We start from the raw sequence: 12,266 nt of genomic DNA, 5'->3' as shown, positions 1-12,266 counted from the left end.
AACAGGCATTTCCCTAATGACTAGTGATACTGAACATCTTTCCATATACTTTTTGGCCTTTCATGTAACTTCTTTAGAGAAATATCTATATGTCTATTCCAAGTTATCTACTAATCATTTTTAAATTTGCTTTTTTTTTTTTGCTATTGAAAACTGTGTAAGTTCTTTATATATTTTAATATTAACTCATTATATACACGGTTTGCAAATATTTTTTTCTCCACTCCATAGTTGTCTTTTCATTTTATGGACGGTTTATTTTGCTGTGCAGAAACTTTCTAGTGTGATGTAGTCCCGCTTGTTTATTTTTGAGTTTGCTGTGCTTTAGGTGTCATATCCAAAAAATATTACCAAGACCCATGCCAAGAACCTTTATTCCTATGTTTTCTTCTAGCAGTTTCATGGTTTTAAGTCTTACATTTAAATCTTTAATCCATTTCAAGTTAATTTGTCAGGGACTTAAGATATGGTTCCAATTTCATTCTTTTACATGTGAATATTTGGTTATCCCAGCACCATTTATTGAAAAGACTGTCTTTTCTCCACTGAATATTCTTAGCTCCCCTGTCATAATTAGTTGACTCTATATGCTTGGGTTTATTTCTGGGCTCTTGATTCTGTTCCACTGGTCAGTCCATCTGTTTTTATGCAGTACCTACTATTTTGATGATTATAGCTTTAAATTAGAAAATGTGATGCTTCCTTTGTTCTTTTTTGGGGGGGGGAGGTAGGGTGTTTTGTGTTTCCATAAGAGCTTTTTTTTCTATTTCTATAAAAATGTCACTGAAAACTTGATAGAGATTGCACTGAATCTACAGATGGCTTTTGGTACTATTCATATCTAAACTATTAATTCTTCCAATCCATGAACACAAGATACCTTCCCATTTATCTGTATCTTCAATCTGTTTTCATCAATGGCTTATAGTTTCCAGAATAGAGATCTTTCACATTCTTAAATTTATTCCTAAGTATTTTATTGTTTTGATGCCATCGTAAATAGGATCTATTTTTTCCCATAAATTTGTTAGTGTATAGAAATGCTACTGATTTTTGTATGTTAATTATGTGTACTGCAACTTTACTTAGTTCACTGATTAGCTCTGTTTTTTGGTTGTATTTGGGACTTCCTATATATAAAATATCATCTGCAAGTAGAAACGATTTTACTTCTTCCTTTCCAATTCTGAGGCTTTTAATTTTTCTTGCCTGATTGCTCTAGCTAGCACTTCTAGTACTATGTTGAATAGGAGTGGTAAGAGTGGATACCCCTGTCTTGTTCCTCATCTTAGAAGAAATGCTTTCAACCCTTCACCACTGAATATGTTAGCTGTGTGGTTGTCACTTATGGCCTTTATTATGTTGATATACATTCCTTCTATGCCTAACTTATTAAGAGTTTTTATCATGAATGGATGTGGAATTTTGTCAAATCCTTTTTCTGCATTTATTGAGATGATCATATGATTCTTTTCTTCCACTGAATTAACGTAATGCATCACACTGATTGATTTGCAGATGCTGAACCATCCTTGCACCGAAGGATAAATCCCACATCATCATGGTGCGAACATTTTAATATGCTGAATTGTTTGCTAGTAATTTACTGAGAATTTCTGTATCTATACTCATCAATGATATTTACCTATAGTTTTCTTTTCTAGCAGTGTCGTTTTCTGGTTTTGGTACCAGGGTAATGCCTCACAAAATGAGTCTGGAGTGCTCTCTTTTCAATTTTTGCTAAGAGTTTGAGAAGGACTGGTTGTTAATTCTTCTGTAAACGTCTAGTAAAATTCACCAGGGAAGCCAACTGGTCCTGGGCTTTTCTTTGTTGGGAGAATTTGGGAATTCTATTCAGAGTTTCTATTTCTTCCTAATTTAGTCTTGATAAGTTGTATGTTTCTAAGACTCTTTCCATTTCTTCTAGGTTGTCCAGCTTGTTGTCTAGTTTGTTCACAGTAGTCTCTTATGACCCTTTGAATTTCTGTGGTATCGGTTGTGAGGTCTCCTTTTTCATTTATAATTTCTTGATTTGGTCCTTCCTCTCTTCTCCTTGCTTAGTCTAGCTAAAGGTTTGTCAATTTTGTTTATCTTTTCAAAGAACCAACTCTTAGTCTGGCTCTTCTTTTCTGAGGTTTTTCTATATTTATTTCTACTTCACTTATTTCTGCTACAATCTTTATTTCCTTTCTTCTGCTAACTTGGAGCTCAGTTTATTCTTTTTCTAATTCCTTAAGAGAAAGAGTTAGGTTGCTTATTTGGGATCTTTCCTGCTTCTTAACATAGGTGTTTACTGTTATGAACTTCCCTCTTAGAACTGCTTTTGCTACATCGCACATGTTCTGGTATGTTGTGTTTCCATTTTCATTTATCTCAAGAAACTTTTTTATTTCTCCTTTAATTTCTTTTTTTTTAACCATTAATTGTTCAGGGTAGTGTTTAATTTCCATGGGTTCACTCATTTTCCAGCTTTCCTCATGTAATTGATTTCTAACTTCATGCCATTGTGGTCAGAGAAGATACTTGGTATGATTTTAATCTTCTTGAATCTGCTAAGACTTGTTGTGTGACCTAACATATGGTCTATCCTAGAAAATGTTCCATGTGTGTTTTGGAAGAATGTATATTCTGCTGTTGTTGGATAGCATGTTCCATATATGTCTGTTAGGTGCATTTGGGATTTAAGTGTTGTTCGAATCTGCTGTTTCCTTATTGTCTGTCTGGATGACCTATCCATTGTTGAGAGTAGGGTATTAAAGTCCCCAACAATTACTTTATTACTATTTATTTCTCCTTTTAGGTCTGTTAGCTTTTGCTTTATACATTTAGGTGCTCCAATGCTGGGCACATAAGTATTTATAACTATTGTATCTTCTTAATGTATAGACCCCTTTTTATCATTATATATTGACTTTTGTTTCTTTTTGCCATTTTTAGTTTAAAGTCTATTTGGTCCGAAATAAGTATAGCTACTCCTGTTTTTTTTTTGTTTTTTTTTTTCTGGTTACCATTTGTTTGAAATGACTTTTTCCATCCCTTCACTCTCCGTCTACGTGTGTCTTTAAGGCTAACACGAGCCTCTTGTAGGCAACATATTGTAGGATCTTGTTTTTTTTAATCCATTTAGCCACTCTATGCCTTTCAATTGGGAAAACTTAATCCACTTATATTTAAAGTAATTATTGATAGGAAAGGACTACTGCCATTTTGTTAACTGTTATAAGTTTTCTTTTAGTGATACAGCAAAAACATCTTTATAAATAGCAATGGGGGAATAATTCACACAGAGCAGCCTGAAACAGCTTTTTAAAATGGTGATTTCACTGATCTTGCTAATGTCTCTAAGCAACTGAAGCCCTGTGCTAAAAAACAAATGGCTGGGGATGACTCTGCAAAGAAAAAGACATAAAGACATGGGTTTTGGTAAATGTGTAAATTCTTTCCCCTATACCCACCCCTGTCCCAAACTCCAGACCCACTGATTTTTCTTCCAGAATCATAGTTTGAACAGACTAACACAGATTTGCACTAATTTCCCCTGGAATTATTATATCATCCCTGAACCTGCATATGCAATTCAAAAGCACAGTGAAAGCCATAAAAAGAACACAGACCTAATATCCTCAACAAGTAGGGAATGACTGCAGACATCTGAACTCAGAAGCATCACTTGCAGTGCTAGTGCTAGAAAGTCTAATAATTTGATCTGAATGTTGGTGCAATCTATTTTAGAAGTAGTGTTCTATGTAAAATAATCAGATTAATTGGTTCTAGGAAAAACTGACACAAACATATTTTAAGAAATCAAAATTATGGATCAAGCATTTCAACAGTACAAAAAGCAAGGAGCAGACGTGCCTCACATTCAAAAGGCCTTATGAGTAATTCAGGCAAAAGATAACCAAGAAAATTCCATAATATATCTCATTTCAACCATATCTGTTATATCCAAGAGATTCTGTGCATTTTAAACTTGCTCCCAATGTGAGGAAACTTATTTTTAGTACCCCCTTAAAATACTTCAAACTGTCTCCTAAGCAATATTTAAGTTTTTTTAAAAGCCAATTCCGACAAGGCTTAGTGTATTACTCATCCAAACTGACTCAGTATTTTCAACCACCCACTATCAGCAGCTAAATTCCTCTTTAGTAAAGCATTCTTTTCACTTCAGCTTTGGCTTAATAATGGTACTCTCTAACCTTAAGCATACCTGGTATAAACAGTGGCACACACTTCGAAGCTGAGGGGGGAATTCTGAGGAGGAACTGATGATGGCATGGAAGAACTTTTCAGTCATCTGCAGAAGGTTCCGTTGGTTTTCCTCAAGGCTCTCTGATTGTTCTAACCTATAAGGGGGGGGGGGGGGGGTTAAAATCCATTTAAAATAAACAAACGAAACTGCCCTTTAAAAGAGACTTTCAGCCAAATGCATTGTTTGAACTTTGCTGGGATCTTGATTTGAATAAAAAAACTATAAAAAGATAATTTTGACAACTGTGTATAAGAATTCTTATCCCCTTATATTCTCACAGATTTAATATATACTCTGCTCAGTGCCATCCTCTCCGTTCTGGATATGTCTGCCTGCAGACAAGATATATTCTGGTTTGCTCTCCACTTCTGTGGTAAAAAGCTTCCCTGTGAGACATGTCTGTAGTTATCCAGCTATGCAAGGGATGAGGTAGATGAGTCTAATTCAAGGCGAAATATCAGCAAGCCTATTCACCCACAGGATCAAAAGCCACACACTCTAAACATTTTTATCAAAAATAAAGGTGATGACTGATTCCTGAGTGCTTCCTTCGCAGCCCTCCTCCTTCCATTCTTTTGGTTTTAAAAGTTGGGCAGGGAAGGGACGTCTGGGTGGCTCAGTCAGTTAAGCGTCCAACTTCAGCTCAGATCATGATTTCGTAGTTTGTTGAGTTCAAGCCCCGTGTTGGGTTTTGTGCTGACAGGTCAGAGCCTGGAGACTGCTTCCAATTCTGTGTCTCCTCTCTCTCTCTGCCCTTTCCCCACTCACACTCTGTCTCTGTCTCTCTCTGTCTCTCGCAAAAATAAAGAAACCTTAAAAAAATTAAAAATTTGGGCTGGGTAGAGGGATATCATTTATCAGGCATCTCCAACCCCAACAAACCATGTGTCAAGCCACTTTAAAAAATATACAACATGTGCATATTGGAGCTAATGTACAGAAAACACATGAAAGAATGACAGGTGATAATGAGCTGTAGTTAGAAAACTCTGTACTTTATCTTGTAGTCAATAGGGAACAGTTAATGTTCTAAGAAAGAAAGTAACAAAAAGATTTAGGTTTCATAAAATTCCTACAGCAAATAACCTGAAAAAGGAAAAAGACAACGTTGAGAAATTACAGCAAAAGTCAATAGGATCACCATCTACAACTCTACCAAAAAGAATAAAATACCTAGGAGAATAGTTAACCAGAGAGATGAAAGACCTATACTCTGAAAATCATAAGACACTGATGAAAGAAACTGAAGACAACACAAACTAAAGGAAAGATATACCATGCTCCTGGATTGGAAGAATTAACATCATTAAAATGTGTATACTACCCAGAACAATCTACAGATTCAGTGCAATCTCCATCAAAATACCAATAGTTTTTCACTGAACTGGCACAAATAATCCTAAAAATCTGTATGGAACCACAGAAGACTTCAGGGACAAAGCAATCTCGAGAACGAAGAAAAAGCTAGAGGTATCACAATCCCAGATGTCAACATATACTACAAAGCTATAGTAATCAAATCAGTATAGTACTGACACAAAAACAGACACATAGATCAATGGCACAAAAGAGAGTCCAGAAATAAACCCATGCCTACATTGCCAATTAATCTATGACAAAGTAGGCAAGAATAGAAAACGAGGAAACGACAGTCTTTTCAATAAATGGTGTTCAGAAACCGGACAGCTATGTGCAAAAGAATGAAACTGGCCCACTTTCTTATAGCATACATAAAAACAAACTCCAAATGGATTAAACACCTAAATATGAGACCTGAAATCATAAAATTCCTATAGAAAATATAGGTAGTAATCTCTCAGATGTCACCCACAACAACACATTTGTGAATATGTCTCCTCAGGCAAGGGAAACAAAAGAAAAAATAAACTACTGGGACTACACCAAAATAAAAAGCTTTTACACAGCAGGGAAACCATCAATAAAATAGCAACCTACTAAATGAGAGAAGATATTCACAAACGATGTATCTGATAAGGGGTGAATATCCAAAATATTTAAGGAACTCACACAACTCAACACCCAAAAAAACCCAAATAATCTGATTCAAAAATGGGCAGAGGACCTGAATAGGCATTTTTCTGAAGAACACATAAAGGTGGCCAAGAGACACATGAAAAAACGTGCAGCGTCACTAATCATCAGCTAAATGCAAATCAAAACCACAATGTGGTGTCACCTCACACCAGTCAGAATGGCTAGTATCAAAACAAAAACAAAAACAAAAACAAGTACTGATGAGGACGTGGAGAAAAGGAAACCCTTGTGCACTGTTGGTAGGCGCACCTATTGATGGAAAACAGTATGCAAGTTCCTCAAAAAATTCAAAATAGAAATACCATATGATCCAATAATTCCACTACTTGGTATTTACCCAAAGAAAGTTAAAACACTAATTTGAAAAGATACATGCACCCCTATGTTTACTGCAGCATTATTTACAACAGCCAAGATACGGAAGCAACTCAAGTGTCCATCAATAGATGAACAAAGAAAGATGATGTGTCCCCCCCCCACACACACACCTATTACTCCAGCACACACACACAAAAAAAACAAAACAAAAACTCTTGCTGTTTGTGACATGAATGGAACTGGATATTATGCTAAGTGAAATAAGTCAGACAAAGGCAAATACTGTATGATTTCACTTATATGTGGAATCTAAAAAACAAAACAAATGAACAAGAAAACCACTTTTAAGTACACAGAACAAACTGGTGGTTGCCAGAGGACATGGGTGATACAGGTGAAGGCGATTCAAAGGCAGAAACTTCCAGTTATAAAATCAATAAGTCATGGAGATGAAAATGAAAAGTACAACATTGGGGACATATGGTCAATAATGTTGTAAGAACGCTGTATGGTGACAGATGGTGACTATACTTGTCATGATGAGCACTGAGTAATACACAGAATTGTCAAACCAAAATACTGGATACTTGAAACGAATACAACATTGTATGTCAATTCTATTTCAATAATAACTTTTTTTTTAATTGGTTGGAAAAAAAGGATAGATATGGTATTGGCTAAATCATGATATAGCCAATCTATCAAATATTATATGGCAGGTAAAAACAATGAGGTTAATCTTTCTATACTGACACAGAAAGACTGAAGACAGAGCCAAGTTAAAAAAATTAAGTTGCAAGACCACGTGTACAACATGTTTCCATTTATATTAAGCACTCACTGTTAGCCACACAGTTTCTACAACTTGATTTATGTACATGCAAATACACTAAAAAAAAAAAAAAAAAAACCACCAAAGAACAGACTAAACTAGTAACAGTCTCTGTCTCTATACATGGCAGCCAAAGATACCTGTAAATTTTTTTTAAGAAAAATGTATTTGTGTGTAACTTTTATAATTAAAGACTCATTTTAAGAATCAGAGGGAGAAACCCTCTGAGGGTCTGGTCCCACACGGTGGCAGTGAAAAAGTCGAGAAAAGTTGCAGATGAGAGGATGACAAACCTGGTAGGATCCACTTCAAAGCTAACATGTTGCCAGTCAGAGGATGTGATCACGATTCGTAATAACGGATCCAGGAGTTTTTGTAGGTAGGTAGCACCATATACCTAAAGAAATACACAGGTACGAATTTATTGCGCCTTCTCCAAATATCTTGCGTTAAAGACATTCTGCTCTGTACGTTCTGCACATAATCAATTTGCCATACCTTGGCACACACACAAAAGAATAAATGGATATAAACCTTGAAACAGAAGGTCATTATTTTACTGGCTAAGCTGTTTCCTCGGAAAAGAGTCTGCATGGAGTCTGCCAATTCTACTTCCTTAGAAAACATGTTCCAGAGCAGTTGGTAGAGCAAATGCCGAGAATCAAACAGAGTCACTAGAACTCGAGCTAGTTCATCCTGAGAACAAAACAAAATTGAGTTAGCATGAATAATCCCATTTGTCTTTAGCAGGAAACTGAAAGGTAAATCCAAAACTGTCAACCACCTGCTAAATCCAGTTAAGTGGTGACTAATTAATTTCTCCCTGAGATCTATCTGTGTCCATTTGTCTACGATGACTATTTCTTTATGCCTATAGCAGATGTGAATTCTTTTTTTTTAAAAGCAGTTTGTTTATTTACTTATTTAAGCAATCTCTACATCCAGCGTGGGGCTCAAACTCACAACCCCAAGATCAAGAGTCACACACTCTTCCGACTGAGCCAACCAGGTGCCCCAGTGGCTGTTAATTTTACGAATTAACTGATGAAAATTAAGAAAGGCCTAGGTTTTACCAGGCCTAGACAGAAAAAAAGCCAAGATTCAGTTCAAATCACATGACAAAATTAAAGAGAGTAGAAATAGAACATGATGGCAAAGAGTTTAGTTTGATATGCCCAAATCATTTTCGTAGAAAACCAGTGAGCAGGAATGAGACTTTGGTGACCACAAGAGCTCCACTCTCGGCTCACATGATCAGGGAAACTCAGTATACACTGAACATGGGCTCAGCAGAGAGACAACAAAAATGGAAAGATTATAGGATTTGCAGAAAGTAAGGGAAAAGATGTGGGCTGTGTATTCAGAACAAAGAGATTAGCAAGATTTATGTATAAAGCGAAGGTGGACAGCTAATTCCCACATACTTCCTGAATGGTTACCCTCATAATTCCCCGTGGTATTTTTTGGTACACTCCAGGAAAACGATGTGATAGTAAAACCACTGTTTAACCACACAGTGCGGCGAGGAGATTTACATAGACTAAGGGTAGCCATAAAATGATGCCCCATCCTTCAAGCAGTGACAGCAAAGGCCAGGATCATGGCCCATAGCTCTTCTAATGCCTTTACCTGGTCAAATCTGGTATCTGAGTAAAGCAAAAAATTTGACAATCCTAACCACACAATCCAGAAGCCAAAGAAGACCCAGATATTCTGTTCTACTCCCTATGGTGACATTCCACATATGTGACTAGATATAAAAATTCTTTCCTCCATTTTATTATTTTTTTATTTATTTTGAGAGAGAAAGAGAGAAGTGCACACACACAGGGGAGGGGCAGAGAAAGGGGGAGGGAGAGAACCCCAAGCCGGTTCTGTGCTGACGTGGGGCTCAATCCCACAAACGGTAAGATCATGACTTGAGCTAAAATCAAGAGTTAGACACTTAACCAACTGAGCCACTCAGGCACCCCTCTCCTCCATTTTAAAGTCAAGTATAATTATGAGAGACAATTCAGCCACAAAATCTGTTTTTGGAGTACTGTGCTCATTTTTTTCCATCTAATCCCTTCCCTGCAAAATTCTGAAAACACTAAGCAACAGAATTTGAAATCTACAAAAGAGATTTTTTTCTTTTTTTTTTTTTTAAGCTTTAAAAGGTTTTTTAAGAAGTTGGCCATGTAAGAGATCAGGGAAGAAGCATTCCAGATGGTGGCGGCAGTGGTGGCAGTAAGGGTACTCTCGAAGGTGGAAATAGCCTAACATCTTTAAGTCTGGTGAACAAGAAGGAACGTGGCAGGAGATGAGGTCAGAGGTGAGGCAGAGCCCAGGTTGGGTCGAGCCTTGTAGGCCAGAGTAAGGAGTTTAAACTTTACTGAAGCATGAGGAACAAGATCCTACAGACTTTTTAAGCAGAAAAAAATCTACAGGCAATGACAGATTACCTGATTTGTTGTAATTTACTAAACTGAAATCGTTTTTGGTACACTATAAATGGAATCGATTTTTAGCATGGAAAAGGACAACCCTTCTCAAATTTTTAGCGTGTATTGTTAAAAATAGTATGGTATAGAATATAGAATAGTATGGTATAGAAAATTTTTTAGTAAAAGAGACCCAGGGGCGCGTGGGTGGCTCAGTCAGCTGAGTGTCTGACTCTTGATTTCAGCTCACTCATGATCCCAGAGTTGTGGGATCGAGCCCCACATCAGGCTCCATGCTGAGGACAGCACGTGCTTAAGACTCTCTCTCCCTCTGCCCCTGCCCCACTCATGCGTCTGCGCACACGTGCTTGCTCTCTCTCTAAAATACATACATACATAGATGAATAAGAGACCAAATAGCCATATTATGTCTCCAGTGTTTAAAACAAGCAACAATTTCTAATGCAAATATAGTGCTTACATTTTTTTAGAAAATTGTACAGTGCATTATAGAAGAGTTGTGAACTGGACACACAAGCCTTTAATTCCAGCTCTAGCATTAGTGACAACCAAATAGGAGATTTAACCCTAATCATCTCATGTAATACATGAAAACACCAGACCAGGTCAGTGGTTTTTTTTTTTTTTTTTTTAACGTTTATTTATTTTTGAGACAGAGAGAGACAGAGCATGAACAGGGGAGGGGCAGAGAGAGAGGGAGACACAGAATCTGAAACAGGCTCCAGGCTCTGAGCTGTCAGCACAGAGCCCGACGTGGGGCTCGAACTCACAGACCGTGAGATCATGACCTGAGCTGAAGTCGCACGCTTAACCGACTGAGCCACCCAGGCGCCCCCAGGTCAGTGGTTTTAATTTTCTTTCGATCAGTGTTTAAACTGAATTTTTCAGTGGGACAGGGAAGGAATTTTTCACTGTAAGTATATGATGAATAAGATCCTCATACTTAAGGTAAGAACACTCCCAAGGGCTAGAAGCCACAACTACTTTCCCATAGCTGAAAAACCACTCGAATAATATCTGAAGTTTCTTCCAGCTCTCAAGGTTTAGCAATTCATGCAATAAACATTCCTGGAATGAGGGGCACCTGGGTGGCCCAGTCGGTTAAGCATCCAACTCTTGATCTCGGCTCAGGTCAAGGTTTCACAGTTTGTGAAACTGAGGCCCGTGCCAGGCTCTGCCCTGTTAGCAGAGTCTGCCTGGGATTCTCTGTCTCCCTCTCTCTCTCTGCCCCTCCCCTGCTCATGCTCTCTCTCTCTCTCCCAAAATAAACATTAAAAAAAACATTCCTAGAAAGAATAAATTTGGAAGCACCTGCTATGTGCCAGGCCCCAGTTTTGCACTTCCTCAAAGAACTCACCCACTGAGAACACGGGACCACGTTGGCCAAAGCCATGGCTATTGGGAGCTCTCCCTGGTCTCCCATCATTGTGACCAACTCCACCAGCCTCTCAAACCGGTCGGCCAGCACCGTTTCTGCAAGCGTGTCAAATTCTGTGCCTTGCTGGAGGATTTTTGTCAGAACTTCCATAAATGTAGCTCTTGTCTGAAGATCTTTGTGATAACCTAAACCTGATATGGATAGATAGATGCAAATTTACTAACATGGACTGTTGTAATTTTGCTTGTCTTACGTGCCAGTTCTCTAGATTGTCAATTTCTCTACGAAGCTTTCATTTTATCTCACCTATGGAGTGCATGAGGCCACTGTCCACGTTAGCATTGAGTAAGTTGGACATTGCAAGGACTGTGCAGTGCCTCAGTGATGCCAGCCTCCGGGACATGCCACGTTTCCTGCCACCTGTTTGTGCATTTTCATCTTCAACTTCACTACAGTCATTCAAAAGGTTCATAAACAATGTGAAATACCTGAGAAGTAAAAAGATCGACTCTTACACAGTGAAGGCCACAACCAGAAGGCTAATCTGATTTTTCTGAAATTATCACATGTGCATCACACGAGTGGTCTTGGGTATCTGCTTCTCTCCAGTCCTGGGATAATCAGCCAGTGTGGCTCATCATGAAGTGTGCTATGCTGAGTATGATTTTATCCTGACAAAGCCAGCACGTAGTTCATAACATAGCCACCAAGCAGATGCAATCTTTCCTGGTCGATGCAGGGAACACTTTTAGTGTTTACCATATAAAATTAGTAGTCCAAATAGTTTACACAATGCCATTTTAAATGGCTTAATGAGGTGATCTGGGTTTTACTGCCAATAATTCAATGACCAGACACTTTCTTTAAAAACACAAAACACAGTTGCTTTCCTAACCCAGTCCTATCATAGGGAATATTGCCTCATGCACGGGTTATATTTTATAAGCAGCTGCCAATGGCCATAATAGCCAAGTAATAAGGTCCACT

At 37.8% G+C, this 12,266-nt stretch overlaps 1 protein-coding gene across 9 annotated transcripts in view; it reads right to left on the bottom strand.

Annotated features, from left to right (window-relative positions):
- Positions 1 to 12,266, bottom strand: part of NF1 (neurofibromin 1) — a 247,498-nt gene that overhangs the window by 115,758 nt on the left and 119,474 nt on the right. For all 9 annotated transcript variants that reach the window (XM_060646729.3, XM_060646737.3, XM_060646735.3 and 6 more), the window contains 5 exons: positions 11,586 to 11,767; positions 11,259 to 11,470; positions 7,992 to 8,153; positions 7,751 to 7,854; positions 4,211 to 4,346 (listed from right to left, as the gene is read on the bottom strand). In XM_060646729.3, coding sequence (XP_060502712.1) covers positions 4,211 to 4,346; positions 7,751 to 7,854; positions 7,992 to 8,153; positions 11,259 to 11,470; positions 11,586 to 11,767 — 796 coding nt within the window. The remainder of the gene's footprint in view (positions 1 to 4,210; positions 4,347 to 7,750; positions 7,855 to 7,991; positions 8,154 to 11,258; positions 11,471 to 11,585; positions 11,768 to 12,266) is intronic.

The sequence above is a fragment of the Panthera onca genome, chromosome E1 (assembly GCF_046562875.1).
Source record: "Panthera onca isolate mPanOnc1 chromosome E1, mPanOnc1 haplotype 2, whole genome shotgun sequence".
In the NCBI taxonomy this organism is placed as follows: Eukaryota; Metazoa; Chordata; class Mammalia; order Carnivora; family Felidae; genus Panthera; species Panthera onca.
Note: the sequence above shows the minus strand (reverse complement) of the source record. Positions and strands in the feature narration are given on the sequence as shown.